The sequence below is a fragment of the Toxotes jaculatrix genome, chromosome 6 (genome assembly GCF_017976425.1).
Source record: "Toxotes jaculatrix isolate fToxJac2 chromosome 6, fToxJac2.pri, whole genome shotgun sequence".
In the NCBI taxonomy this organism is placed as follows: domain Eukaryota; kingdom Metazoa; phylum Chordata; class Actinopteri; family Toxotidae; genus Toxotes; species Toxotes jaculatrix.
The window spans coordinates 3,926,351-3,950,086 of NC_054399.1; the positions used below are offsets into that span (position 1 = coordinate 3,926,351).

General features: G+C 40.2%; 2 protein-coding genes across 9 annotated transcripts; one reads left to right on the plus strand and one right to left on the minus strand.

Moving 5' to 3' along the window:
- Nucleotides 1–1,216: 1,216 nt before the first annotated feature.
- nmu (neuromedin U) lies at nucleotides 1,217–6,752 on the minus strand. 4 transcript variants are annotated; one of them, XM_041040564.1, is made up of 9 exons: nucleotides 6,363–6,752; nucleotides 5,062–5,117; nucleotides 4,931–4,974; nucleotides 4,762–4,815; nucleotides 4,585–4,614; nucleotides 3,123–3,197; nucleotides 2,372–2,425; nucleotides 2,224–2,266; nucleotides 1,217–1,424 (listed from the first exon to the last, which is right to left on the minus strand). In XM_041040564.1, the coding sequence occupies exons 1-8, from the start codon at nucleotides 6,701–6,703 to the stop codon at nucleotides 2,231–2,233; spliced, it is 690 nt and encodes a 229-aa protein (XP_040896498.1). In that variant the 5' UTR covers nucleotides 6,704–6,752; the 3' UTR covers nucleotides 1,217–1,424; nucleotides 2,224–2,230. The 4 variants fall into 4 exon arrangements, with proteins under 4 accessions (XP_040896498.1, XP_040896500.1, XP_040896499.1 ...); XM_041040566.1 differs by having other exon boundaries at nucleotides 4,931–4,978; nucleotides 6,363–6,614; XM_041040565.1 differs by lacking the exon at nucleotides 3,123–3,197.
- A 7,999-nt stretch (nucleotides 6,753–14,751) lies between these two features.
- Nucleotides 14,752–23,593, plus strand: exoc1 (exocyst complex component 1). 5 transcript variants are annotated; one of them, XM_041041068.1, is made up of 20 exons: nucleotides 14,752–14,806; nucleotides 15,498–15,629; nucleotides 15,711–15,841; nucleotides 15,952–16,111; nucleotides 17,179–17,366; nucleotides 17,508–17,735; nucleotides 17,937–18,069; nucleotides 18,179–18,288; nucleotides 18,954–19,022; nucleotides 19,660–19,809; nucleotides 19,992–20,100; nucleotides 20,817–20,861; nucleotides 21,175–21,338; nucleotides 21,438–21,551; nucleotides 21,702–21,781; nucleotides 21,937–22,165; nucleotides 22,268–22,451; nucleotides 22,536–22,735; nucleotides 22,862–23,056; nucleotides 23,158–23,593. In XM_041041068.1, exons 2-20 carry the CDS (start codon nucleotides 15,506–15,508, stop codon nucleotides 23,308–23,310), a joined length of 2,766 nt encoding a protein of 921 aa, XP_040897002.1. In that variant the 5' UTR covers nucleotides 14,752–14,806; nucleotides 15,498–15,505; the 3' UTR covers nucleotides 23,311–23,593. The 5 variants fall into 5 exon arrangements, with proteins under 5 accessions (XP_040897002.1, XP_040897003.1, XP_040897004.1 ...); XM_041041069.1 differs by lacking the exon at nucleotides 20,817–20,861; XM_041041070.1 differs by lacking the exon at nucleotides 18,954–19,022.
- Nucleotides 23,594–23,736: the final 143 nt, after the last annotated feature.

The following is a 23,736-nucleotide window of genomic DNA, read 5'->3' on the forward strand; positions in this document are numbered from 1 at the left end:
GCTCCTACTGAGCTACGTGTTATTGACATACTTGAAGTTGAATACCTGAGTCCAAACCCTGGAGAAACTGTCTGAACATGTGCTGGTATCTGTATTTTAAAGGACATGGTATCTTTAAAATAATATATATATGTTGAAGTCAAAGGATTTCTTTGTCCCTTTTTTTGTATGTTTCTCATTTAATTTTGTTTCTTGGATGAAGAAAATCTTGTACTTGTGTTTAATTCTTTGTATTGTTTTTTATTTAGTGGTCACATTTTGACAGTAATTTGATGTCATAAACAGGATTCAGTTAGCCAGAACTTCTCCATTATGTAGTGAATACGGTCAAACTGAGTTGACTAATATGTCATAGTGCTGTTGTAAGTAGTTGTTGTTCATTTCGACTGTTACTGACTCTGTCTTCACGCAAACTCACCAAAAACAAATGTTATATGATGTTAAGGTTTACATCAAAATCCAGATGTAATCTGTTTGTATTCAGCGGAGAAAACGTGATTGAAAATTAAATGCAGGTTTTATCTGCTTTTATCTTGTATCTGTGATAATCTGATAAAGATAAATCTGATACAGGTGGTAATAAGCAGGACTTCAGAGATGTAACCTTAAACATGCAGCATCACCTTCCACTGTAAAAATATGTAGAAGTTAACTGCAGTACTCATCCTGTCCACAGGGTGGAGCTGGAGCTGAAAGCAGCTGTGTTTATAAAGTTCAGTTAAACTGAATGAAAACCTCCTCTGGTTCCTCTGTGAGTCTCTGCTGGATGAAGCTCTCCTCTCCACTCTACCTCCCAGTAACATGGACCAGTCAGAGCCTCTCTACACACAAGCTGCTGCTGCTGCTTCAACCTCTGGATCATCAGGACACAGCTCATCCTCTCCTAACATGCACACAGACACACACACAGACGCACAATAGTGTCAGTACTACCAGCACACCACACCACTCTCATGATTTCCCACAGGGGAGTTGTCTAGCATTCAAAATGTTCTTGTATTAGTTTATGGCCTATTTTATCAGTTGCTTTACTTGTTCAGTGTGTTCAGTGATCAATTCTCCATTTGTCTAATATGTAAACATTTGAAAGGAACTACAATAACACATACATCAGGTATATTTCAATTCAGTGCACATCGTATTTCAGATCAATGCACAGTTCTTTTATATCACAGTGTGTAACAAATCAAACTCAACGCCCGACCACATTATAGCATTTTAATGCAAATGACAAACATATAACACAAAATAAAATCTGGACAAATAACTATTATTTTAATTATATTCTTTGTGTACATTCAGACATCACTATACAGCAGTGGCAGAGGGCTGTGGTTAAAGTCTGGGTCACTCAGTCATGGTGCAGCGGCTCGGGTCTCGGGGTCTGTGTCATCTCTGTACACTAAGCTTCTGAGGTGGAGACTCTAACACACATGGATATACACGATTAGATAAATAACACATACATGCATGCCTGACATTGTAACCCCATATCACCATGGTGTTAGGAGCCTATAGTTTTCTACAGTCCTACTTGACCACTGCCATGGGTATAATGACAAGATTTTAAGCTCTGTACAAAGATTACTGGGGTGGAAAAGGGGATAAGCCTTCTACTAAAGGGCAAGGTCTTCCCCTGAACAATTAATATTTTCTTTGGACCATCTGCTGGAACAAAAGTCCAACACCCTCCATCTCAATGTCTCAAAATAACAGTCACACCAACATTTAAATTGGAACTACTCACTGAACCATTTGAAATAAATGAGGCATTTTAAACCTTATTATATTAAAGGACATTTTTGTTTGGAGGAATTTGTTCAATCACAAATAACTAACAGATGATGCAAGTGTATTCTCTGTTTCTTAGAAAATGGTAAAGTGGGTCAGAAAGTTAGCAACTTCAAAGCACCTTTATGAGCCATGGTGCACAAGGAAGTTTTTTCATACTTTTCATACATACATGTGGTTGGAACTATTTGCTATTAACTATATTGCACAGAAAGGCTGAGAGAAAATACAAATCTGGGGTAAGAAAATAAATTAAAGACCTGCCCTCCCAAACAAGCCAGACCATCCTTTTAGTTAAAAGAAAAATTATAAATTAATAACTTGTGTACAGTCCTTTAAATTTTCATGTCTGTTAAAGACTGCATTCATGGATGTTGAGTTGAAAAACAACAAATGAAAAAGTATCATTAGTACTTAGTGATAGAGCATTACCTTTGATTTACTCATATTCTAAGGATCGTCTTCCATTTCGTGGCTGCAAGTGCAAACAAAATTTTATTGCAGTTTTATTGTAATACCTAGGGGATTGATTTTTTTTTTTTTTTTTGTCTTTTATTTCCTGACACAAAAACGTTCATACCCGATAGAGGAAGTAACCTCTGCTCTGGATTCCACCAGGTCCCTGGAGTTCAGCCTGCACAGACAGAAAAAACAAAGAATTTAACTTAAGTGTTGCTGCAGTTCTCCTCCACCAGCCAAGGCCAAGAGCACACACACACACTCAAACATTCACATCTGGATTTTCCAAAACAAACACTCTCCACGTGTCTCGCGCACAATTCCTCTATGTCCACTTTGTGAATGTCAGCGCTTGATAGTAATAAGGGATAAGTTCACCTATCAGCTGCACTAATTTTAGACCATAATTACTGCCAGCTTGGGAAAGAACAACTAATGTAGACTGAGCTTGTACAGAGAGTGAGTGAGTGTGAGTGTTATTGACTGAAAGGGAAAATGTACGTTGAAAATACAGGACGCAGTGCACACATTTCAATATTTGCTACAAGCATACAAAAGTACAATGTTGCTGAATGCTGTCATTTTCTATCCATCAGCTATATTTGCAACCAAGGACCATATTGCAGTTGAGAGATTAGAATACAGTGATAAAGTTGCATATTTATCATCAGTACTCATCAAAAGAAATCACACTAAACAGGATTTCATGTCAGTTTTCATGACTGATTGCATACAGTTTTTAGTATGCTGAAAATCAAAGCATCTTGATTTGTGATGGCTTTGTTTCAGTCAGTCAGTGGCGGTGAGATCCCTGAGCACAAAAACAAAACAACATGGAGAGTGAAAGGAGAATCGACGTGGGTGGTACATACGGGCAGTGAGAGTCCTCTCTCTCTTCTGGTATGGAGCTGAGAAACTAGATGCAGGAGAGGGTGCAACATAGGGGTCTGACAAACCAACACCACCCCCCCAACACACACACACACACACAACACACACAGACAGAGGCAGACACACAAACATGAATAACAGCTCCAGCAAGAGAGAAGGTACAGAACATGGAGTGTACACAGGGAAAGAGCGAAGCACTCTTTCCCTTTAGTTAACACACAAGTACATGCAAACACGATGCTTCTTCAGTGCAGCAACTTTTTCATTGCAAACTCTGTGTCAGTGTTTCAATAAACACATAACACTCTGCATTATTTAACAAACCACTGATGTTTCGTTAAAGGAATGTGCGCGCTGGGATGTTTTGTGCATTTGTAGGTTTCAGTGAACATAAATGCAAATAAAGGAAAATAAATACAATGCATGAAAATAATCATAGCCTATTTCAAATAGAGTCTGATGCGAGAGAACGTAAACATTTCACTCACGACTTTCATTACAGCTGCAGAGAAACAGTTCTTCGCATGATTTTTGTTGACTTTTAATCCATCACATGACCAGAGATCTTTTGTAGTTTCACCAGACACATACAGATATAGAGGAGGATTGTATTTAATTATCAAAACATCAATATTTAATTTCCCTCATCCTCAAGTAGGAATATCAAGAGTTGCACAGGAGTCTCACTCTTCATTTCTGTAGCTTTTCACTTGTCTCTTGATTGACATTTGTGCTGTCCAGTGTGAAGGACGGACAGAGGGGGCAAACACAGTCCAAGTTTTCATGCAACCAAGAACTAAAGCCGGATGTGGAGCCATGCTCTCGCCTGGTTGTTTGAGAGACATGCAGAGCACACAAGCAGTTAAAGCAGTGCTGGGATAAGATTCCATTTGACATTAGTGGGTATTAGGACTGTGTGTGTGTGTGTGTGTGTGCATGTCCATGTTTGAGTATTTGAGTGCATGCACCAGCACGGTCATTCATACGTTTATCTGTGGTGGTAAATTGTATCTGCATGCATTTTGGTTTGGTGAATGAAGTGTGGATACTTTACACTGCTTCTTTTATTGCCTGGTATATAATAGCGCTGTTAGATTGTTAGATTTATTTGTCTATTGCACTGCACGCATCTTAAAGTACCACACTTGTACATGAAGTGCGGATGTAAAACAATGCGAGGGTGCTTTCCTTAGGTCAAGCAACACACTGTAGCAGTGCGGATTCATCTTTCAGCTTACTTACCGTCACCTGTGACAAGGTAGAACCTTGTGGTCTAGAGTAATAAAATAAAAACTGCACATACAGTGCATAACATTAAAACAAACAAACAAAAAACACTCGTACACAAACAAGCCGACACAAATTTGTCATTAGGTTTAATGTCTATGGGTCTAGTCTAACCATTTCAGGGAAAATACTTCACATAGAAAATAAGTTACTTACCCTTTTACTATTTTCTCGCACTTTCAGCTCCTGAGTAGACAACAAAATGTCACTCTTCTGTGTTTCAAAGTGTCATTTCTCATAAATCAAGTGTGTAAAATTCTGTTTCTTACTTGCAAGTAGCACTTGCTGTAAACTTCTGAGACTCTCAGTGAAAGAATATAAAGTGTGAGGTACCTTTGACTTCTGAACCAGCATCAAGACACAGAGTTCCCCTAAGACATCAGATGCCTGGAATAGATGCAAAAGAGAAGAATTCAAAAGAGCTAAAATCTTTTTTTTAATAACTATACCCTAAAAGTGTAATGAAATAAAGAACAACTGGACAGAATCACACCTCACTCACCCAAAACTGCAGGTCTGCAGAGAGGTAGGATGAGCACACAGCATCTATCTGTGGAGCATCACAGAGGGTGATGGAGGAGTACACAAACAAGAATGAGAAAGAAAAAGAAAGAAAGAAATGGTGCCGCATACCTGGCCGAGTAGCTGCCTCTGGTCTGTTGTGGCTTGCTGAAGTTCTGCTGGAGCGCCTTTTGTTTCATACAACAACAAAACAAATCCACAGTTAATACAACATTATAGCTCATACTGAAGCTGAAATAACCTGAGATACATGCTTCTATTTTAACATCATCCTCACAAAATATTTAAATCTGACAATAGAACATCTTTATTGACAGAACTCTAACAAAGCATGATGACCGAGTAGAAGCTGTAGGTCTGCAGTGCCTCTGCTGTGCTGTGATGACGAACAGCTTCTCCTGTGTGACTGTTTTGTTGACGCTCTGCCTTGACATGATTGCAGTGGATGTCCATTAGCAGAGGTAAAAGCTTTGCTATAGAACATGGAGGAAGTTATTGTCCAACACGTTGATGTGAGATTACCGCCAGCATGAAATCTGCTTTTGAATAGCTTATATCCATGAATTAAAACTAGACTTTCATCAATTCTTTAACTTTTCCAGTGTGTCATGTTACTGCAAGTGAACAAGTCAACGGCACGCGGCTTTAGCACCGAGGCTGAATCCCAAGGCTTATGAGCCAATGCAAAGATCACTTTGACATTATGGGGAGAAGCAGCTCTCAGACTGCTGTGACTCTGTGTCAGTCAGCAGACTCCTCAGATCACTGGTTGCAAGATCGGAAAAGTGTCTCACCTAGTTTGAGGTCAAATCATTTAAGAGAAGATGGATGGATGGCTAGATGGATAAAAATCTTTTTAACTTGAATCATGACAGAGGGAGAAGAACTGACTCAACGGGACACTGATGTACAGTTACGTCACATGAAAATGCAGCATCTTCAAGGTAGAAAAAAAAGACTAAAGTCAGAAGCTTTAAATTGAAATTTAAACTCTATCTAGCTATCTATCTATTCATAAATTCAATAAATTCACTCATACTCATTGCATTTAAGTGTCAGACAAAAAAATTATAAATGTCAGTTAATATATAGTTAATGTATCTTGTTTGGTATTTATTTGGTATTTTTTTATCTTATACTTCTGTCAAAACTAATGTGTAAGACTGAATGAAATTAAAAGAAACAGCAAATAGATAGATAGATAGATAGATAGATAGATAGATAGATAGATAGATAGATAGATAGATAGATAGATAGATACTGAAAGAAAAAAATCTTCAGGGTTATGTTGCGTTGTCTGATGAAAAAGGTCAGATTGCTGTTACAGTGAAAGAGTCTTATCATCCTAAAAAGCAACCGACAGAATAAATAAAAACATATAAAGTAAGATAAAAACAGTTCCTCTAACTTACTTTTGCAGACTGGTATGGTGAGAATGAGTAGGGCTGCCAGGGTGATGTTGGCCGTGCTGAGTGGACTCATGGCGCTGCTGCTGAGGCTGTGCAGGCTGCTGGAGGCTCCGCGCTGCGCAGGCTGACTTTGGCTCGGGAAGGTCCTCATCTCCTTCTCTGGTTGGCCTGTCTTCTCTCTCTCTCTCTCTCTCTCTCTTTTTTCCCTCGTCCTTCCTCTTCCCTTTTTTTCCCTTTATTGGTTGTGCCCGCTGGACCTCTTGCTCTTCTGAGAGTTTCTGACTCACGTCAGAGAAATATGAAGGCTCGTGCCACAAACGCGCGCTGACACTTGACTGCGTCATTCGAGGCTCCGAGCGCGTGAGAAGTTATTAGATACGATCAACAGGTGGGTCGTTACGGTGAGTAAAGTGTTTAAAGTCCCAGTGGTAACCAACAGGAAATATTACAAACAATGTTTTCCCTTTCTGGTTGTTGTCGCTGAGTTCTCGTTGCCCTCTTTAGTTCGGTTGAAAGGTGTGACACTGACCAGTGCGCGCTGCCTTGGCGGAAGTTACCTTGTTTAGTTTTTGTTGTGTCTGAGAAATTTTGAATTTTCTGAACTTTTCAAAATAAATAAAGAAATACATATAAGTAGATAGATGTAAAAGGACAGAGAAGTCTTTGTAGTACATAAAAAGTGAAGTGCTGCTTCCCCATGCTTTGTTTTAACCCTGTGGACAGTAAACAGACTTTTCCCTGCGTGTGTGTGTGTGTGTGTGTGTGTGTACACTATTGCCCATAAAGTTGGAATAATTTTGTTTTCAGACACATTCCTCTTTTCATTCCTATCTATACACATCAGTAATCACATTGGAAGAGACTGATGAATAAAGTTTTGAGAAGATATACACTCTATTAAGAATAAATCACGTTGTCACAATCATTTCATGAGAAGAGGCTAAATATCTTTTATTTTAACTTTATGGGAAAGTGTGTATATATATATATATATATATAGTCAAAGTTGGAAATTGGCTGTGATTTTCTTTTCATCTGGTCATCAGGAAAACATTTCTGTATGATATCTTTTCCTCGCCTCACTTGTGTGATGGAAAATGTTATTTCACGCTTGAGCCACATTGTGATGATCAGAGCTTAGTTGTAATGCAATGTGATATTTTAGAGACATTGCACGATTTCGGGCGGACTGTTGTATTATCAGATTTATTTCATCATTCATTTATATTATAAACATTTCTTAGTTGTCATTCAGCACAGTGCCATATCCTTTCATGCATAAGAAGTCAAAATGAAGACCCAATAATGTCCTTGATGGTGACACACCTAATAGCAGAGGAAAAAAAAACTCAAGTTACGTAATGCTTACATCAACAGACAAGATGAATTTAATATGGCAAACGTGGTGACTATATAATTACATCAGTGGAGCTCATGATTTATGTTAAAGCAGAATTTATGCTCTTACTTCAGAATAAAATAATTGATATAATTGTATGAAATATGTCTCCATTTCCAACTTTTGTTCAACTTTTCATGCATTCACACTATTACAGAAATTCAAATCTGCTTCATTATTAGAGAGACTCATTATGGATCATTACTGAATTACCTTTTCCACATAAAAGTCTGGTAATGTGACGGTCTTTGTGTGAAGCTGCGTGTGTGAAGGCATAAATACTCTTGAGCACTATAATTCATTTTGATCTGTTACAATAAACCAGACGACATAATAACAAAAACAGCCACTGTCCTGTTTTCTTCAGCAGAATCCACTAAGAATATAAAATGAATTAATACACTAGTAAAATGGGAGGTGGGTTTACTTTGGGTGGGTTTTATTGTTACAAAGGGGGAGTTAAGATTTATTACAGTGCTATGAAGAGGAGATGTGGGATAAGTGAAGCAAGCAGGATGAGAAATGAGGAGGAGATACAGAAACGCTGCTAGAAAAAAAAAAAGAAGATATACTGGATTCATGTAGATATTCCATAAGGATTTTGTACATAGGATAATGTGTGATGCATTTGCTTTGCAGTCCTGGATTTAAGTGCCACTTTTGTGGCTTACACGCACAAATAAATCCTGCTGAGCACATAATCTAAAAGCTTGATTCATTGACTTCATTACCTGGCATGAAAGTAACATCTTTATCTATTTTATCGCTTTAAAAATGAAAGTTATTTTCAAAGGGAAAATGCTCCGAAAACATGCAACGCACTCAACAGAAGACTAAAACAGCAGACCGGCCCTTATCATAGCTTTGTCTTCGAAATCTGAAGTGACTTTGTTTGAGAGGATGAGCAGCAACAAATGAAGCGCACTGATAATTGAGTAATTCCAGGGAGTCATCACAATCATCCCCACCCATGTCATCCTCCTACACTAATCTCTCTGTCCTCTTTAATCTCTCACTTTTCCTTATTATTGTGAATTAAGACCCAACAGTGGAAGTCAGTGGGCAAGCGTAGCAACAATATGAGAAGATATATTGTTTTAGCACCTGCGTCATAGTGATATTAATTCTTAAGGCCCTTTGATGGGCTTGTCTCCTGAAAGCTCTGGAGAAAGCTCCACTTGGTCCACCGTTCTGGAGAAGTCCTGAAATGTCATGACCTTTAATGAGTTTCCTTTTGTTATAAAGTTGACTGGCATTTGCATGTGCTGGTCTAATTGGCTTGTTTGAGTTAAAACCCCAAGGTACTGAGGGAAGATTACTGTCTGTGATTCATACACTGTCGCACCTTGAAGACACAGCACAGATTATAGTGTTTATTGCATGGCTCTAATATTAACCCACATTCAAGGACAGACGCAGTAATGAAATCTTATTATACAAGAAATCTGTTGTCGAATTTGTTCCAGTTTTCATATAATTTACACGTTACATACATGTAGATCTACTTGTATCTTGGAAAATCTAATGAGTAGCAGCTGACTAGCCTTACCTGTCACAAAGGCTGGAGCTCGGGAAACATTTGGCTTGGTTCTGTTGCTAGCAGTAGCTTTGTATTGACGTAAAGGTAAATCCTTTGACCCACCAAAACACATCCATCCCTTATATGGCTCTTATCTGTCTAAACAGCTGCTTTTAGGTAATTTCTATCTGGTGCATGACAAGGATGTTGCTGCCATCACTAAAAAAAAGTAATGTTCAGTAATTTAAATCTAGCAGATACTGCTTTACAAACCTGAAAATGCTGGAAAATATATTTATTAAAATATTCATCTTTAGATTATGCTCAGAATATTCCATGTTAATATTCTGCTGCTCAGAAACAAGACTCAGAAAATGATAGTTTAATATTATGTGGTTATAATAAGGGATTATTAACTTCAGTCATACAACTACTGTGGAATCTCAGTGTAACAGATCCTCATCATAAATCTCATCATTTTCACTTTAGCATCTGCCTTGAATCTCTAACTCATAAAGCTACTTCTGCTGATTGTATCAAGTAACAGAAATTCACTTAGACCTACTCTCATTTTACATGAGGTTTTGTGCAATTATGTTAAACTACATGGCAATGAGTATAAAAACATTTGACCAGCACACTGAGTATCACATTCTATCCAAGCACAGTCACAGTTTCCTGTGTAGGCAGGGTCTGCTAAATGAATGTAAGCATGCAATTACCAATCCTCTTACCCTCACTATGATATATGTGAAATATACAATGCTGAGATGCTTTGCTTTCATCCCATTCTTTTTTTTTTAACCATGTTTGCTGCTCAGTCAACTCCAGCTTCCTCAGAAATCTAGGGTGAGTATGTAGTGAGAAATGGAGGAAGTTACTGATCAGGAGAACAAGTAACTGGTACAGCAAGTATAAAATTAACCAGCTGACCAGTTTGACCACAGTTGGCGAGTACTTTGCCACGGTGGCAGCTCGTGCCACCCTGGCAAAAAACTCCTGCTATGGTGGAAACAGCTCAAACTCCTTCTACTGCAAGAATAAAAACAGTAGAAGGAGGCAGAACAGTGCTAAAGCCTGCATGTACCACAGCTGAAACAGTTCCTGTTTTTGAACGTGCTGTGACTGTAATCTGCTGTGGAGTCTCTGAGAGAGACTCTATCATCTCATCTGCCACTAACTGGCCAAAAAAGAGCAGCAGTAAAACAACAACCATGAGATGGCACCCCCTACTATCGTCATGGCAGCGGCTGCTCGGATCAGAGTGTAGACAGTGTAAGCTGCTGGTCGGCAGCAGCAGGTCCTGACTTTCTGGGACTCCCAGGTGGCATCTCTGGTTCATGTGTGGAGGCTGATCTCTGTGGCTTCACAGCCTCCTCCATGGCAGTAAACAGTTCAGTAAACAGTCTCAGCAGCAGCAAACTTTAGGAGCCCTCACAGTCCCACTGTCTTTTTTAACAGATGATAGAGATGAAAATCAGTTCTCAAATAAAATGCAACTTGTAAACAAGTCCAGCAGGTGACACCTCTGCAGCACTGAGTCTCAGGTCCAGCAGATGCTGATTTGAGGAGACTCCTCCAAGTCCAGCTTGGTCTCCTCCTCCTTAAATATTCAGATGAGACTTACAAATCAGCAGGAGTTAACTTTATGTTTACCATCTGCATTTGATTTTTTCAATGTTTCATCTCAAATGTTAATGTATTTCTTGGTTTATTTAACAGGGACAATGTTTCATCAATAAACACATGCTGTGCCGCAGTCACTGTAGCCAGAAGGCTACAGTCCCTGGACAGATGTTAAAAAGTCATCCTACATCATCGTAAAAATTATTAAAATCATTTATAATCATGCAGAAAAACAACAGAAAAAAGAGGAGTCGCTTTTAAATAATGCATCGATAAGTGGTGTATTGCAATCAGCTGTCAGAAAACAAGTTTAAACCTGTGTTTAAACCTGTGTTTTCTTAAATAAAATCCCACGGTCTTTTTTACGGTGTCCTCAGAAGCAAGAGTATGTGAGTGAGAAGATGGGAGTTTCTGGCCCCTTAACATTATCAACAAAACAGAAGGGTCAGAAAGTTGTTTACATCCACACAGGCCTTGGAAGAAGCCTAATAAAGCAACAGGTGAACCTGCCTATGTGGGCTGTACCACAGTAAATAACAGTAAATAAAACAGAGGGACAGGGGTGATCAACCAGTTGCCAAAGAATTTTTTGTCATGTTGACAGGCTTTTTAAACACCGCAGCTAAATTTAATGTGATGTAATGTGATGCTGCATTTTGCTTTGATATCAAATCAGCAACTGTAAAAAAAAAAAAAAGTACAGAATTTCACATAGCTTTACATTTTAAAACCCACTGGTGTTCATCTGTACAGTTCAGAGGTAGCACGAGGTAGCCTTTGTTTTCACTGTTAAGCTGCTGATAATGTCACAAAGACGTTAACAAAAGAGAAATGTAAGGGTCAACGAAGGTGAATATCAAAAATAAAACATATTTACAAAATGTCAGTGGAGTTATGAAGCTGATAAAGGAGGCTCTCTCTCTCTGACCCTCAGCCAACCGCCGACGCTACACAAACAAGCAGGAAAGCACTCTTGCCAGTGGACTGACATACACACTCTTTAAATTACATGATTGCTTTAAAACAAAGTCCCATACTATTCGCCTTCCTAACAAGCAAAGAGCTCTACATGGTGCATTGCTCATGTAATAGCGGCTGTCAGGCTTACTTCAGTTTGGAAAATCATCATGTTCTTCTTCATGTGTAATTTGGGTGAAGACCTCACCTTGGGATGAGGTTACCAAAGTAGGGTAAGCATTCACACAGGTTTTCAAATAGGTGGCCATTACTGCGCTGCTCCTGCCGAGTGTTTGTGTTGATGATCAGGTGTCACTATCATTTATGCACTTTTTCCAGGACTTACTGTAACTGTGAAAGCCACACAATGGGAGTCAAGGCAAAATACCATAACAGTAACAGGAGGACACTTGAGTCAATATGTATTTGGGGCAGGAGTCATGTTTATTTCAGTTTCCTCTCTGAGGCTGAAAAATGTTCAAGCCAAGAGCTCAGCAACAAGCAAAGCAATTCAAAGAAGTTACAGTAGTATATTTTAAATCAGCATGTACATATGCAGATTTATTCATTTACAATACAACTAATATGAGTCTAAAACAACACTGATGATGCCTCCTTCAACCGTATTAAAGGCTGCGCAAAATGCCATCCAGATAGCAACTCAAACGTTTCTGATTCCAAACAGAAACAGAAAATGCTATCAGCCTTTAATCACCAGTGTGAATGTCAAATGTAGATTACACAGATGTAATCACCTTCCCCTGACGCTGCATCACCGCCGTGAAAAGCCCTTTTGTTTGCAAGTCACATCTGCATGTCTTCCGCCGAGCGTGTCACCGGGGCCCCCGCTTCGGTTTAATGCCCTCCCGACGCAACAGTTTCATTTAGTGAGAACACCTCTCACCTGCAGAGTCCAGTCACAGCAAGTTTGTGTTCCTGTGAACAAATAGTGTCTTTAAGTTTTTAGTCTTTAAGTTTCATTCACACTTTGCCCCCAGCAAACAGGTCTTCTGCAGTTACTGCAATCCTGCCAGCTAGAGGTTATTGCTCTTGTGTTAGCATCAGTCTGTTGTGGGAACATCAACGTCAGCACTGACTACAGACCTTTGACATTCATAAAATATACGGAAAGCAAGTGCCAGAATAGCGGAAACTGCGGGTGAATCATGACTAAAGGAAAGCACAACATGTGGCAAAACAGAAATACTGAAGAAAGATAATTACTCTGAGTGTGTGTTTTGTAATACGTGCGTGTCTGTATGAGATGCGTGTGTTGTTCTGATGTATGTTACACATGCTGGGCTGAAAAGAAGCATTACTTTATTGGACATGATGGCCCCAAACACAAGAAAAATGTTTCTGAATGAATTAACATGAATAAAAAATTTTAAATGTTTACAGGAAACACAAATTGATAAAGGTGCCTTCATGAAGCGTAGGCTCATATAGTCATTTAGGGATAATGATTTCACCCAGTAGTTCCATTTTATACCTCTAGATCATAAAATTAGATTCTCTTGTATCTTGTTTGAATGTGTGACAGGATTTCTTTTGAAACTGATTTGTGTGTAAAAGTCTTTCAAATATGTAACTTAGTCATGTTACAGTGAATAACTGTTTCAAAGCTACTACTAAAATCCACCATAATTTTCTCTGAAGGCAAAAATATAATATTGCCCTCTGTCTATTTCCATATTAAAGTTATAACTCTTCGTGCAGCAAAAAATATCCATGAGCTGCAATCACAAAATATTCATCTTTTCTCACTACTGGGGGAAAGAAAATAATGTCTGGGGACATCCAAGATAACACCCAGTACATGAACATGACAGAAACATGCTAAAAGACACTATAGAGACATGTGAAATGGTTTTACATACCCTACAGTGATGCTGTGTAATAACACCTGTGATGTTAATCCTCTAAAGGAGACACTGTCGTTGTAGACGTTCTTTACCAACCAAAATTCATGATGCATATCAACCAATAAAAATGGAGATATGAACACATATGTCATATGTTTGGACATGATCTAAAATATTTCCATTGCGGTGTCATGTTTGGAAGTCACAGGCAGCATTAAACCACAAAGATGACCACTGATGACTCCTGTTCTGTCTCTGTACATTAACTTCAACACAAAGAGTGTGCTTCAAGGCATTGTCTGCAGATCACATGAGAGAGAAACTTTCTCGAAATATTGACTTAGTATTTTTCTCATTATTTTGAGAAACTCATTAGTTTGAGCTGCTAAGCAATTGTTTTGAAATACTGTGTCATTATGTTGAGAAAGTTTCCAGTATTTTGAGATCCTAAGTCACTATTTCAAGAGAGTTTCTCAAAATGATAACTTATCGAATCTTTTGTTTAATCATATTGATGGAAACGGGTGCTGGCATTGATTGGTTTGCTGAAAATCTCTCCGTGGCTTCTGTGAACCCTTTGCTATTGATCAGGACCAAATATATAATTTTTATTGTCAAAACACATAAATACTTCATTACAACACGTAGACTATGCGTAAGAACACAACACATAAAACTAGAAACTGGTAGTTCCAGAAATTATTGCTATTGTGTGGACTAACAACGCCACCTGGTGTTCTAAAAAGATCATGTTTATGTGACTTGACTGTGGCAAGCATCATCTCTAAAGATGATCCAACAGCAGTTGGATCATCTAACTTTAGAAACATCTACTTTAGAAACTCAAATTGTAAAAACCCATCAGCTCAAAAGACACATATATATTCTCAAGATAAAGTACTACAGTACTAAGTACCGTAAACTCCCCCAGCTGCACATGCACAGCTCTGTCCCTGTCTCTGCGGGTGGAGCAGGACGGATGTGGATGTTGACACTGTCGCTGTCATGTGACAGCTGCGCCTGAGAACCAGGAAGAGGGAGGGCGGTGCTTTGCAAAGGGCTGGTGGGCTGACAAAACAAGGTAACGGAAACTTCTGACATAAGTATAAATATAAATAAATTGCATTTTATTATAAAAAAAATTCGCAGTGGTTTAGTTGATTATTTGGCCGGTGCAGTGTCGGACTTTACGTGTTCCGTGCAACTAAACGAGCTAACGGGAGCTAGCTCTTGGAAGCTAGCAACAGCGATAGTAGCCAGCAAGCTAACAGACAGGGAGGACATCGGTGTATTTACTCCGGGAAGGGCCTCTGTGTGCTTCATTACTCTTCGTCCAGTGTTACCGTGTACCAGCGCCGGTAGCTGGCGTTTTTAAACTTTGTTGTTTTTGGTCACTCGGTTGTAGAGTTGACATCAACGGCCTCTGGAAGCCTGTTAGCTATTTACCGTAAACACAGTATTTGAATGGTTATTCATAAACATTTAGATAACGTCTGGAAATATCTTCGCATATGTCACGAATAAGTTTCCGCAATATCATGTACCAAAGAACAGAGGTTGTAATGTGTGGGAAAGGCAATGAAGTAAAATGTTAGGCTGATTACAAATGTACTGGTGTAGGATTTGTCCCTTGGCATTAGCAGCACTGGCTCTCTGCTTTCATACATTTGGAAAGGCTGCACAGGGAATTACCAGTATGTCAGATAAATGTATGTATAATTTGTTTTAAAACGGCTTTGTTTACCTTCTAGCTGTTGTGTTCTGTATTACAGTATCCACCATGACAGCCATCAAGCATGCTCTCCAGAGGGACATCTTCACACCCAACGACGAGCGGCTCCTCGGCATTGTCAATGTCTGCAAGGCAGGAAAGAAAAAGAAGAACTGCTTCTTGTGTGCGACAGGTAAGTGGGTAATAACCACGGACCCAGCTGTAAAGAAATATTAATCATAAAAGGTGAACAACATGCTTGCTTTGCTTCCAGTTACCACCGAGAGACCTGTCCAGGTTAAAGTGGTGAAGGTGAAGAAATCTGACAAAGGGGACTTTTACAAGCGACAGCAGACCTGGGAACTCAGAGATCTGACAGAAGTAGATGCCAAAGATGCAAGCAAGGTCCGAGAAACTGTCTGTTTCTTCCATCCTTTACCTGTGTTTCACCCATAACCATGTTTTGCGAGTAAGAGGAAACATTCATTCATCTTCATTTTCCTGTTCTCTTTTAGGAAAACCCTGAATTCGACCTTCATTTCGAGAAGGTATACAGGTGGCTGGCCAGCAGCACGGCTGAAAAGAACTCCTTCATTTCCTGCCTTTGGAAACTGAACCAGCGTTACCTGAGGAAGAAGGTGGAGTTTGTGAATGTCAGTTCTCAGCTGCTAGAAGGTGTGGAAACATTCTGTCCTTATCGCCACCCCTGTGACCGCGTGATTTGATTACATTTGCTTAAAGGCGTGTCTTACTCTCTTAAACCAACAGCTTTGACCCTAGTGTGTATTGGTCATGTTTGAGGTATTCTGATTTAAACCAGAAATGAGGAACTTTGTTCACTTTTGGTTGATTTAATTTATTAATAGCATGTTTAGAGATCTCTTCTTTGTGTCCTGGTTTATGGTATGGCTTTCTGTGTTAAATTCTCCTTTATTCTCACTTTTTTCTCTTTAACTTTCTCTGGCCAGAACTTCCTAAAGCGGAAGGTTGGTAGGACTTAACTTCCCCCTCCCCTCACTCCTCTCCATCGTATGCTCATGACCTCAAACCGCCATTTTCACTAGAGACTCTCACCCTCTTGAAGCTCCTGCTGTTTTGATTATTTCTTAATAAGGATTGGCATGACTTGTTTATTTTTCAATAATCATAACACACATGTAGGTCATGCTTTTACTTCTTATTTTTTTAACTTGTCCATATCACCTTAATTCATAAGCTTATTTACTGAGATGTGTTCATTGGTGTACTCTGTATTTAATTTGACCCAGAGTTGTAGAACATATGGTTTCTAATTGTTCCAGAGCAATGTAAAGACTCGCTGTTAGTTCAGTTGTTATGCTTTAATTAGTTTTACATAGCAGTCATTTTACACAGACAAGTACATTTTGGAAGATACAAGACATGTTTGTGGTTTTATGGAGTCATATAACCTGCAGTCAAACTTATTATGGTTTAAAATTCAAGTTACATTTTCAACAGTGGTAGTAAATGAGTACAATTTCATAGTTTATTTAAAATGTGTTTTAAGGCTTAATTATTCTAAAATAGGTTATTAATTTGTAAAAACATATATATCCTCAGTCAGTTCAGTGAAAATGAATTAAAATGCCCATCCCTGTTACTGATATGTTTTGTAGTTGTGTGTAGTTGTTGTTATGAGAAGAGTATAAAACCTGATGTGTCTTCAACCTTGTGTTTGTGCTCATGTCTTGTACATGCTTCATCTGTTTTCATGGGTTTAGAGTCAGTGCCAAGCGGTGAGAGCCAGAGCGTTGCTGGGGGCGATGAAGACGCTTTGGACGACTACCAGGAGCTGAGCACCCGCGAGGAGCAGGACATCGAGAGCATGATGGAGATGTGCGAGTACGCCATCTCCAATGCTGAGGCGTTTGCAGAGCAGCTCTCCAAGGAGCTGCAGGTTTTAGATGGGGTGAGTGAATCAGCTGCTAAACTAAAATCAGAATGAAAAGTAATTGCTCTTAATTATGGTGTGATTTACCTGAGTTTGGACAGAAATATTAACCAAAAAAAACATATAGAAGCATATTAATACCTTAATTCCTACTTTAAGGCCAACATCCAGTCCATCATGGCATCAGAGAAGCAGGTCAATATCCTGATGCAGCTGCTGGATGAGGCGCTGGCAGAGGTGGACACCATCGAGGGAAAGCTGAGCAGCTATGAGGAGATGCTCCAGAGTGTCAAGGAGCAGATGGACCAGATCTCCCAGAGCAACCGCCTCATCCAGATCAGCAACACCAACAATGGCAAACTGCTGAATGAGATCCAGTTCTTAGTGGTTAGGAACACATTAAAATGTTTTCCACTATATATGCATGAAATAAAGTACTACATATTAAGGGATCAGCTGATTTTAAAAACAGTTAGCATAGAGGGATATTTATATTTTCAAAACCTTCAAAGTACTGTGATTGAATGCTGTTATTAGTGCTGGGTTGTTGGACTTCTTGATGACTGTGGTGTGTCTTTCCTCATGTAGAACTACATGGACCTGTCAAAGGGACACATCAGGGCTTTGCAGGATGGAGACCTGACCTCCCCTAAAGGCATTGAGGCCTGCATCAACGCCTCTGAAGCTCTTCTGCAGTGCATGAACGTGGCGCTCCGACCAGGTTGGTTTACAAGTGAACTGTTAGCAATGACTTTCAGGTCAACTAAATAAATTAGTGGTTGTTTTTGTAAGTAAGTGATCAAATTAAATTTGTTTTTTTTTCATGATAGGCCACGACAAGCTGATGGCTGTGAAGCAGCAGCAGCTCCTGTTCGCTGACCTGAGAGACACCTTTGCTCGCCGCCTCACCAACCATCTCAACAATGTGTTTGTTCACCAGGTAACAGGCACACTATTGTTACAAGGGCTAGAAATTGCTTGAACTTTCAGTTACAGTTTTAGCTGGTTGATTATTTGGAAATATCTTTTTAGGTTACAGTTTATTGACTTTCTGCAGTTGTCTTTGTGTCTTTTCTGGTTTTAAAATTTCAGCGTGTCAGAGAGTATTGGTAACTAGTGCAATAACCATCTTCATAAAAGTATCTACAGTTTAAATCCTCTTTGATTCTTTGCCCACATAGAGCTGTGGAATTAAATAGATTATACGTCACTTTTGTTCATGTATTAGCTTCTGTTTGCTGATGAAGAATCAGAGGCAACAAAATAATTAACATGCTTAAACAAATATGCATTTCATAAATGTTTATGGCACTTGTTTATCTGAATATTAAAGTAGAGTAAAGGCAACAAAGAAAAGGGACACTGAAGTGTCAGTCTTTGTGTCCTCACACCTTGCCATTGTGAGTCTCCTGCACTATGGGGGGCTGCAGTCTCTCCTTCTTCTCCAGCTGTCCCTCTCTCTCTCTCTTTCTTTCTTCCTGTTTAGCTATGACTCTTTCCCTGGGCTTCCTTGTGTGGTTTCCTTCCAGTTGTGTCCCTCCTATTCTTGACTCTCTGTGTTGCTCACTTTGAATCATCCCCCTCTGCTCTCTGTCTCTGTGTCAGTTCAACCACTTCAGTCACTTCAAAATGACCATCCCTCAGTTCTATAGGTCCTCCTGTCTATCACTTCCAGTGAGTACCCTCACAGCAACCCCCACGTCCCCCGTCTTTGCTAATCTTTGACCTGGAGTACCTCACCCCAACTTACATGTCATTACTTGAGACACCCCCGGGCCCTCCATTATTTCTTGCATGGGACATATTTCTAACCACCTAACATCTCTCACCTGATCTCTGAGCTGAAGAGGCACCGTTCATCTTTCACCAACTGTCTGCGCTCAGCTAAGGCCTTTCTATGTTTGGGTGCTAACATGGCTTTGTTGCAAAAGGTCTCCTATCATACAATCCCGTGCCTGTCTGCTCTGCGTGCATGTCTTGTAGTAAAAACACTAGAGACTGAACAAGCTAACGCTGAGGGGAAGTGAGGAGACCATCAGTATGGCAGTAAGAGTTCTGCTTTTCAGTAAGCTTGTCAAAAAGTAGAGTTGAAGAAGTGTTGGACCTTTTAAGTTGAACAATTTGTTTACCTCTAAAAACATCTGGTTTCATGGTAATTTGTGGAAACATATCCTATCCACATATGTCCATGATAGGAATGCGTGGTGTGTTTGTGCGTGGCCAGAAACATGGAATGAGACTTACCAGTTGTGGGTTTGTCTGTATAAACTCTTCTAATGAATACTCTGTCTCTTCTCACTCTGTCATCCAGGGCCACGACCAGAGCTCCACCCTGTCCCAGCACACAGCAGAGCTGACCCTGCCCAAACACAACCCCCTCCACCGGGACCTGCTGCGCTACGCCAAGCTCATGGAGTGGCTGAAGAACACCCACAGGGAGAAGTACGAGGGCCTGTCAAGGGTCAGTGCCACTGTCCTACAAAATATACTTCCAGGAATAGTTGGACATTTTGGGGAATAAGCTTATTTGCTTTAGATAAGACAGTTGATACCGCACTTATATCTGTACCTTAAAGTTATCAAACTATTGGTTCTCAAGATTTGCATCTGAGCATCTAAGCAAATGCTGTCTCTCTTTTTCAGACCTATGTTGATTATATGAGCCGACTGTATGAACGAGAAATCAAAGACTTCTTTGAGGTTGCCAAGATAAAGATGGCGGGTACAACCAAAGAAGCGAAGGGCAAGTTTGGTAAGAGATATAAATCAGAGACCTGTTACTGCGTAGATAAGGAGCATGTTTGTCTTCTGCTATTAATGCTATTATGTGTGATGAGGATTTTTTGTGACCTCTCTTTTTGTCTTTTTCTCCCTTTTTTTTTTTACAACATGTAGTTCAATCAAAGACAATGTGAATTTCACTGCGTCTCTAGAGTCTTTTGTCCAAAATTTGTATGGTACTGTCACACAGAACTTAATGAGATATTCATGTCTAAATATGAAAACAAGGCCTCGTTCCTTTACAGCTTTTTCTGCATCATATCTGCTGCCAAAAACATGTTTTCCCCAACTAATATTTGCTTCCATTGTGTTAAAAGTCCTGCTTCTTGTTTTATCTTTCGACAACATCTCCTCTTGCCTTTTTTTCCACAGGGACCTTACATGCTAAATTCTGTACTCTTTAGTCTTGAAAGTTTTAATAGGACCCTTGTTTAGCTTTGGTTTTGGCAGAATTATAGAACTCTGCTTTCTGCACTGTATTAGCTTTTCCTTCTGAAAACAAAAAACAAAAAAAAGAATTTGTTTTCCAAAGGTTTGTCTACGAGCATACGTACCTAAGTCACCGCAGCGCATGTCATTATATATGTAACTTCGTACATCTAACGTCTAGCCTCACTCCTCCCATGCTGCATGTTTTAAGCCTAACCTGTCTCTGTCTTTGGTGCCTGCCTTTTTAACTGGCTGCAGCCACGCTTCCGCGGAAAGAAAGTGCACTCAAACAGGAAACAGAAAGTAAGTATGACATCTGGATAGAGCTTTTCCACTGTTAATTACTCACTCTGCTTTTTACCGCTGTGTGTTACATAACTGCACTAAAAGTTGCTCAAACCCCTTCGCTACCCTGATGCATACTGTACCTAAATGTTCACAATGCTGCTTAATGCATTATCACACAGTCTGAGTCTGTGTTAGATGCCTACAAAAGCTAACCACTGTTTTCAATGTAATTTTGATGATTTGAATACAGTCTGAATGATATTTCCAAAACCTGGGCTCATTCTCATTAAAAGGATTAAATCACACTGTATTTGCTGTGCTGTCTTAGGCCTTCATGGCAGCTCTGGGAAGTTGACAGGCTCCACGTCAAGCCTGAACAAGCTGACAGTGCAGGGCTCCAACAGCCGGCGTTCCCAGTCTTCCTCACTGCTGGACATGGGCAACATGTCCGCCTCTGACCTGGACGTGGCGGACAGGACCAAGTTTGACAAGGTGACGCTGCCAGAAATGCACAGATTTAGTCGAATTAGCTGTGCGTTCACGTGCTGCTCAGTATTTGGAGATTAAACAGGAAGATATTTCTCTCTGCAGATATTTGAGCAGGTCCTCAGTGAGCTGGAGCCTCTGTGTCTTGCAGAGCAAGACTTCATCAGCAAGTTCTTTAAGCTGCAGCAGCACCCGACAGTTACACCCCCGCTTGCTCAGGTAAATCTGTGATCACATGCTGGAAATAGCTTGGGGACAGGAGGATGAAATGGCATGCCACCTACTGATGTGTAGTCTGACGCCGACATGTTTTCACTTTCAGCATCATTCATATACATCATTCATGTTTTATGTTCATTGTCCTGGCAGCCTGAAACAGAGGAATCAGACGGAGGCATGCCATCAAGGGTGCCTCCCCAGGCAGAACACAGACACTCCTTGTCATCAGAGTGAGTAGCTGCACATTGTTTGCTCACAGCTCTGCTGCATATATCACCCGTCCTCACAGCCAGAAACGTAATTCATATTTCCTGTGTAGCACTTCCTTTTCCTTCTCTCACTTCTGACCGTCCTTTTTCCACAAACTTTCTGTCCTCGACCTAAGGAAAGACATGGTGCGGCTGATGATGAATAAAATCTTCCAGAGCATCGAGACGGAGCTCAACAGTCTCATCGCTCTGGGTGACAAGATTGACAGCTTCAACTCTCTCTACATGCTGGTGAAGATGAGTCACCACGTGTGGACAGCTGAGAACGTTGACCCAGCCTCGTACCTCAGCACTACTTTAGGAAACGTGCTGGTCACTGTCAAGAGGAACTTTGACAAATGCATTGTGAGTTGAGTCTATATGATGAGGAAAATTTATGCTTTGTTTTCTTTCAGTGAAAAAAGCCTCACAGGGTTTTTGATTTAACAATCCCCTGTTTTCCTACAGTCTGGTCAGATCAGACAGATGGAGGAAGTGAAGATTTCAAAGAAAAGCAAAGTTGGCATCCTGCTTTTTGTTACCGGGTTTGAGGAGTTTGCTGAGCTGGCAGAAACAATCTTCCGTAACGCAGAACGCAGAGGGGATCTGGATAAAGCTTATGTCAAACTTATCAGGGCTGTCTTCATGAATGGTAAGACCACTGGTCATCTAATATCAAATGCTGACTGGCTGATTGGCCCAGAAACCAAGTCCTGAATATTGATTGTCTTTCCAGTGGAGAAGGTAGCCAACGAAAGCCAGAAGACGCCTCGGGACGTTGTCATGATGGAGAATTTCCACCACATCTTTTCTACACTGTCACGTCTAAAGATCTCCTGCCTGGACGCAGAGAAACGAGAGGCCAAGCACAAATACACAGACCACTTGCAGTCCTATGTAATCAACTCCCTGGGCCAGCCTCTAGAAAAGCTCAATGTAAGAGGAATTATCATTTAGAATTTAGTAATTTCCACTGATATGAGGAGGAGGGAATATGCAGCATATATGAATCCTGAGTTTTATGAATTGCATCATAGGTAAACTGTTATCTTTCTCTTGCAGCATTTCTTTGAAGGAGTTGAGGCGCGCGTAGCCCAGGGTATTCGTGAAGAGGAGGTGAGCTACCAGCTGGCCTTCAACAAACAAGAGCTACGCAAAGTTATCAAAGAGTACCCGGGCAAAGAGGTGAAAAAGGGACTCGACAACCTTTACAAGAAGGTGGATAAACATCTGTGTGAAGAGGAAAGTCTGCTGCAGGTGAGAAATTCAGAGTTTTAATGGGTGAAACCGCACAGCAGGTCAAAGGCATCACATTCCTCACCGCCTGAACTGTTGCTCTCCCTGATTTACTCCACCAGGTGGTGTGGCACTCCATGCAAGACGAGTTCATCCGTCAGTACAAGCACTTTGAAGATTTGATAGGCAGATGCTACCCTGGATCTGGAATCACCATGGAGTTTACCATCCAGGACATGTTGGAGTACTTCTCCAGCATCGCTCAGTCTCATTAGTGTAGCTGCTAATTCAACCTTAAATGGTGATTCACTACTGCCTCACACTGGCTGAACATACACTAGCTATTTACAAACTACCCTGTACTGCTTTCTGGACAATGAAACATTTCCTGTAAGTGTGTGTGTGCGTGTGTGTGTATTTTAATGAAAGAGAGTTGTACATGGGACAGAGGTCTGTTTTCGTTGCGATTCTATAGCTCTACTCTAAATATTTGGTTGTTATATTTTTTATTTCTTCCTGCCATATGTATATAATAAATCTGCATCTGCCAACACGCCAGCGCTTTATCATATATATGTTTTAATCTATTTTAGCACATAACATTGAATATCTCATCAATGCCTGAGCTCAATCTCCGTGTCGACCCCGCCCCTCCACCTCCCTCCAGCGCGGACAACGCCGGTCCACAAAACGCGCCGCCC

What these genes read in the sequence shown, in the direction of transcription:
- nmu (XM_041040564.1), bottom strand. Translation starts at nt 6,703, where the DNA reads ATGACGCAGTCAAGTGTCAGCGCGCGTTTGTGGCACGAGCCTTCATAT. An exon ending in CACCATACCAGTCTGCAAAA is followed by an intron (nt 5,118 to 6,362) that starts GTAAGTTAGAGG and finishes ATGAAACAAAAG; the next exon opens with GCGCTCCAGCAGAACTTCAG. An exon ending in GAGGTTACTTCCTCTATCGG is followed by an intron (nt 2,267 to 2,371) that starts GTATGAACGTTT and finishes TTGCACTTGCAG; the next exon opens with CCACGAAATGGAAGACGATC.
- exoc1 (XM_041041068.1), top strand. Translation starts at nt 15,506, where the DNA reads ATGACAGCCATCAAGCATGCTCTCCAGAGGGACATCTTCACACCCAAC. An exon ending in CAGTTCTCAGCTGCTAGAAG is followed by an intron (nt 16,112 to 17,178) that starts GTGTGGAAACAT and finishes TCATGGGTTTAG; the next exon opens with AGTCAGTGCCAAGCGGTGAG. An exon ending in AGCCTCTAGAAAAGCTCAAT is followed by an intron (nt 22,736 to 22,861) that starts GTAAGAGGAATT and finishes TTTCTCTTGCAG; the next exon opens with CATTTCTTTGAAGGAGTTGA.